The 6,000-nt window shown below is 46.6% G+C and overlaps 1 protein-coding gene across 5 annotated transcripts in view; it reads left to right on the top strand.

Moving 5' to 3' along the window:
* The first annotated feature begins 3,014 nt into the window (after positions 1-3,014).
* MCMBP (minichromosome maintenance complex binding protein) overlaps positions 3,015-6,000 on the top strand; it is a 50,184-nt gene continuing 47,198 nt past the window's right edge. For all 5 annotated transcript variants that reach the window (XM_045878982.3, XM_064595337.1, XM_064595338.1 and 2 more), the window contains exon 1: positions 3,015-3,349. In XM_045878982.3, the coding sequence (XP_045734938.1) occupies positions 3,292-3,349 (58 nt within the window). In that variant the 5' untranslated portion in view covers positions 3,015-3,291. The remainder of the gene's footprint in view (positions 3,350-6,000) is intronic.

Here is a 6,000-nt window from a genome sequence, read left to right as displayed (position 1 = left end):
GAGGGCAAGAAATCCAGATTGGAACAGGTCAAAGTCTCTGGGAAAGATATCCAAGAAAATGTGTCTAAACACTTAGAGAGGAAATTTAGGCAACTGATGGAAAATGTGCATTATCCATTAGACAACCATTTATTGAGCACCTACGCTATGCCAGGCACTGTTCTAGGTGCCAGAGAATAAAACAGCATATAAGTACCAAAATTATTGCTTCACGGATCTTACAATCTAGTGGAAATTCTAGAGCAGGTGGGGTTGAATTAATAAGTATGTAGAAAACTAGCCAATGTTTAAAAAAAAATTTACCCCACCCTGAAGGCAACTACATTCAACTCTTTCAGCCAATTCTTTTAGTATTTCTGTTTATAAATTAATATGGTTACATTGCCACTTCTGAAGTTTTTCCCATTTGCATTACATGTTGACTTCCCAGATGAACAATGAGGATTTTGCCCCTTTTGATCTTTGTCCTCATCACATATATGAACCCTTTCCCCCGTAGCCTCTCACTAAAGCTAAATTACAATGTTGGTTAGATTGACATTCAAATTTTAACATTATTGTGATTATATAAACACTATAAAATAGCCAAATCATATAATAAATTGTCATTATTTTAATTCTTCTTTGCAAGCTTTATTTCCCTAGGCTTGGGACACTCTTCCCTCCCACTTTTTGCCTAGTTAACTCTTATCAGTGTTTCAATTCCTAGTGTAAATGTCACATTTCAGGAAATCCCTCTAGCATTCTTTTCCTTTACCCCACAAAGGTAAAGGGGATTACTTAATACCCTCCTTAAAAACACAGGCTTGGAATGGGGGCAGAAGTGCTGTTACTGGTGGCGGGGGAAAAACTCCTGTCATAGAGATGTACTCTTTTGGACCCTGCCCTGGCCGCTTACATTTTCATAACTACTTATTAGTAGTATCAAATGTCTTCCCACAGAAAAAATTAGATGTTACAGTTATTCACATTATAGAATAATGACATCTCAAAAACATCAGTGTGTCTTTAAGTAAATCTGAGCAACTGGTTGTTTATAAGTAATTACATACACAGGGAGAAACCTAAAACTGAAGTGTCCCTGGCCACTGCTGACTTGGTACCCATCTGCAATTTCTTACGAAACAAATCTTTGCTTATTATGACTTAAAAGCCAACATTTTCATGCCTGCATACATTTAATTTGCATGTTACTGGTCACGAAGCTAAAATATGGGATTTCTGCATTTCATATGAGGAACTTGGCAACGCTCTCTGCTAAACAAATGAATAAATGAATGAAATGTGGTAGTGCCCTGGATTTGAAACTTCGTTTTCTCAGCTCACCCAAACTCACAGAGCCAGATGTATAATCCAGTATGCCAATTAATTAGTTCACAATGAGAAGTACAAATGAGCTCCCTTTGTCCTAAATAGGGCTTGAGATTTGAATTCAGTTCTTGTTCTTGGACTCCCCACTTTCCAGACTCCATTCAGATCATCCTTCTGTTAACAAGCTCTGTTTTCAGCTGCTGATACTGCAGTTTTCTCAGGTACATTCCAGGCCTAAGAGAAACATGCTATTTCATTGCTGAACTTGGATATTTTCCAAATTTCCTTGCTAAAAGGTTACCCCTAGATTTGATCTTTTGTGTGTGATGCCACCACCTTCATCCTGAGGGTATCTCCGTTGTTTTACTATGCTTTATTGTACTTCACGGATACGGCTTTTTTTTTTTTTTTTTTTTTTTTTTACAAATTGAAAGTTTGTGGCAACACCATTCGGAGCAAGTCCATTGATGCTGTTTTTCCAAAAGTATTTGCTCACTGGGTATCTCTGTGACCGGTTTTGTAATTCTCGTGGCATTTCAAACATTTTCGTTATTACTATATTTGTTATGATGATCCCTGATGGGTGATTATGACTTGCTGAAAGTTCGGATTACAGCATCTTTTTTTTTTTTTTTTTTTAAGATTTATTTATTTGGGGAGGGGAGGAGCAGAGGGAGAGGGAGAGAATCTCAAGCCCACTTTCCACTGCGTGCTCAGCCGGATGTGGAACTCCATCTAATGACCCTGAGATCATGGCGTGAGCTGAAAGCAAGAGGATGTTTAACTGACAGAGCCACCCAGGCGCCCCCTGAGGACAGCATCTTTTAAGCAATATTTTAAAATTAAAGTGTCTTCTTTTAGACATAATGCTACTGCATGCTTAATAGACTACAGTATAGCATACACATAATCTTTGCGTGTATTGGGACACCAAAAAATTCATTTGATTCACTTTATTATGATTTTCGCTTTATTGCAGTGCTGCGGCACAAAGGAGCAGTATCTCTAAGGTAAACCTGTACACACCTTCTGCAGGAACCCGCCAAAGCAATCTGGCTGTTTCCAGCTTCTAGGCAGAGGCAGACCAAGTATGTTTTCAGGTATGAGCTTGCCTCTCAATTAGGAACTGGTCCCTCTAACCGAGGGCTGGAGATGACAGCAAAGGGCGTTTGGGGTTTTTCACAGTGCCCCTTATCTAAATGCATACCTCCTTCAGTGGGATAAGACTTTATGCAGCTGAGGGAAAGTCACCGCATGGGTTTCAGGCAGGGCTCCAGAGAAAGGAGCAACCAAAAACAAAAACAAAAACAAAAACCAGCACCAAGAGGACGTGGGTGGACTCCAAGGGCTGTTTCATCCACTAATTTTGCCCAGATACGACCACAAGTTCTCCTTGGGCTTATGCTTTCAGGATGCTGCGGTCTCTGACCTGGGCAAGGCCTCCTACCACGAATTAATAAACCGGACATCGGCAGTTTCCTCCTTCACACTTGCACAGCGTGATAAACTGCAACACGCCACCCTCGGCCACGACGCCCGTCTCCCCGAAGCCCCGTATGCCCTTCCTTTTGCCCATCTCCAAGATGGCGGCCGGCCCGCCGCCGCGTCGCGGCCCCGCCCCGCCCCGCCCCCGCGCGAGCCTACCCGCCCCTCCTCCCGCCCGCGGGGCCGCGCCGCGCGCTCCCGCCGCCCCTCCCCGCGCGAGCTCCACCCAGGTCGCAGGCAGCGCGGTCGGCGGCGCCTATTTCCCGCCATTGTGCGAAGTGGAGGCTGGGGGCCCGCACGCGCCGCCTGCCCGTGGCCAGCTGCTCCTCGGCTGTCGCCGCCACAGCCGCCGTTCCTTGCGGCGTGGGGAGGCCGGGCGGCCCGCGCCCTGAGGCTCGCCGTGCGTGGGAGGGCGCGGGCGACCAGCGGCCGAGCCCCCGAGGAGGAGCCGCGGCGCGGGACGCCGGGCCGCGCTGGCCCTGGCCCGTCGGCGAGATGCCCTGCGGGGAGGATTGGCTCAGCCACCCGCTCGGGATCGTGCAAGGCTTCTTCGGTGAGTGGCGGCGCCGGGGGCGGGCCGCCGAGTTTGTCGAGCCCGGGGCCCGGCCCCGCCGCGCGGCCCCACGCGGGGCTCCCCCGAAGGCTCTCGCGGTCGGCCGGGCCTGCGCGGGCGGCGCTGAGGCACCCCGGTGCGGGTGCCCGTGCCCGGGCCGCGGCTTCCCCCGCCGGCCGCAGGTGCCTCCCACCTGCCCGGTTCGCGATTCGCGGTTCGCGAGCGGCCAAGGTGACGCGGCGCGGAGCCGGCGGTCGGCCGTGATTGCCGGCCTCGCTCCCCTCCGCGGCGCGCCGGGGGCCCGCGCCCCCCGTGCGGCCGTTCGCGGAGGGGTCCTTGAACCTTCGGGGACCCGCTGAGACGGGGCGAGGAGGAGCACTCTGCCTACGGGGAGCCTGCAGGATATTTCAAAACTTCCGGTGTGTCGGGGGAGTGCTCGCTCGGAGCAGAAGTTGGCTCGCACGACTGTATTACACACATCCTCTCTCTTTGAGATAAGATTGGGTATAAGAGCTTAATTCTTCTCTTAGGATGACTTTAAAACCTGCCTGGTAGACGTCTCCGCTCGTGTCAGAGCTAGCAAGAAACGCGGAACTACTCAGACGAGCTCCTACGTAGAAGAGCTGAGAATGCTGCAGGCGAGCTCAGTAAATCGTAGTGCAGTTTATTTGTAAATGGTACTTTCCATGAGGGCAAATTTAGGCTTGCGTGTGGTTCACTGGTCATTTCGGCCCCCCCCCTTCTTTTTGCACTTAGGAGTGGTGGAGGCAAACCGGGAATCACTTAGGTTGTAGCACCTGGAGGTAACAGCGTTGTAGGAGTGGCCTTGGCTCATTTGAAAACACCGTGGGATATTGGTGAGATCGGCTAATGAGAAGCTAAATAGTCTCCAGCAGCCAAAATCAGTGGCGTAAACTCCATGTATTTCTTGTAGGAGGGACTCAGCGACTCTATTCATTTTCCCTGTAATTTGAACTAGTTTAGTTTTCTGGTTTCCCAGGCCGAAACTAGAAGCAGCAAATTAGAAGAAGGCGTGGGTAGGCATCCGGATTGTAGTCCGTGAACATTGACAACCTGATAAAGAAGAAATCTAAAACTATGTGTGTGTATATTTTTAGAAAGGCAAAAAAAACCCCACTACTATATCCATAGGGTGCTTTGAGGAAGGGGCGCATTTACCTCCACTAAATCCTAGTAATTGATGTTTACAGAGGATACTGGAGCCCATAGTTGATGTCTAAAATAATGGCCCCAGAATGTGGCGTGAAGATTAAACTGCACAGTTGGTGGGTGTAGATGCATAGGTACTTTTTAGGGAAAATCGTCAAAAGTAAAAAGTTTTGGTGCTTAAGGGCAAAGTTCCAGTTACGGATATTTAGAAAATATATTTATGAGAAATACCCCATACCTTAGTCTTGAAGGATACGAGATGATTTTATATTTGATGTAGTTTTGAAAGTATTTGTCAGATTTTGTGTCCTGAGTGTATGATCCTAAGGGGCACATCTCTTTATAGTACAGAAAGGGTATGTTTGGGTATAAAATTCTGGCTTTATGATATTTTGTAAATTTTGTAAATTGTGGGCACCTGGGCCTTGTTGATGTGTTTCCCCACAGGATGTCTTCTTTTCCCATATAGATTGTGTTACAGAGAAGAAAATAACACTGCTTTGTAGTCAATGATTTTTTTTTTTTTGGTAGAAGCTGTTCTGAAGTACATATTTTTACTGTTCTTTTTATCACCATGAATATGTTGAAAGCCTTTATAATAACAGCATTGCAGGTATGTTTCTGTGAGATGTAAGTCCAGTGTTAAACTTGTAGACTTTCTTCGGTTTTGTAGTAAATTGCTTTAAATTGATTTTTCACCCAGATAGAGAAACGGCTCTTGGGGTTTATGGGGCCTTTCTTGGCTCCACCCCTACCTAGCTCTCAGACCTCATCATTGCATTCCCTCTCCTGTTGAACCCTCTTTCAGTTCTTTGATTTTGAACCTTGCCTCTAGGCCTTTCTGCATCAGCTGTTTCCTTTGCCTGGTCCCCTCCTTCTCTTTCGTTCCACTTGTACTTTCCTGGCTAAGTCTTACTTTTCTTTCGGGAACGTAAGTTAGTTACTCGCTGCTTCAATCACTACAGGATCCTGTGTCCTGGAAAGGACACATGTGTTAACCTTAAAAATAAAACTGCCAGTTACTTTACCAGTAAAAATGGGTTTATTGGGAAGTAGCAGAGAAATTGCAATTTGGGACATGCAAGCTATGGCAAACCATAGACAAGTCCCGCAAAGGAGAGGAACTTTATTTTACAGAGAAGAAGTTGGGATGGATTATTTTTGAAGGAAAGCCCATTGGAGAAAAGCAGGGGTTGAGGGTGATGCTGGTTTCTCAGTGGATGAGTTGTAGGGATAGTAGACTTCTTGTAGGAGATGCAATGTACATCTCACCTTGTTGGGGCCTGTAATTGATGATTCTTTCCTGTTGAAGCTTCTTCTTGTTAGGGGTCTGTAATTGATAGTTCTTCTTGTAATTGTCATTGGGTGGTACAGCTCCCCTTTTAAGCCTCCCCTTGTAGCATCCCAGGTCCACTTTATTTATTTTTCTTAATTACTTCTTAAAAAAATTTTATTTGCCAGAGAGAGAGAGCAAGCACAAG

This window comes from Mirounga angustirostris, unplaced genomic scaffold, assembly GCF_029215605.1.
Source record: "Mirounga angustirostris isolate CCGP_5_RB_7025 unplaced genomic scaffold, mMirAng1.0.hap1 SCAF_6, whole genome shotgun sequence".
Taxonomy (NCBI): Eukaryota; Metazoa; Chordata; class Mammalia; order Carnivora; family Phocidae; genus Mirounga; species Mirounga angustirostris.
The sequence above is the reverse complement of the archived record's forward strand: the minus strand, read 5'-3'. Positions and strand labels throughout refer to the sequence as shown.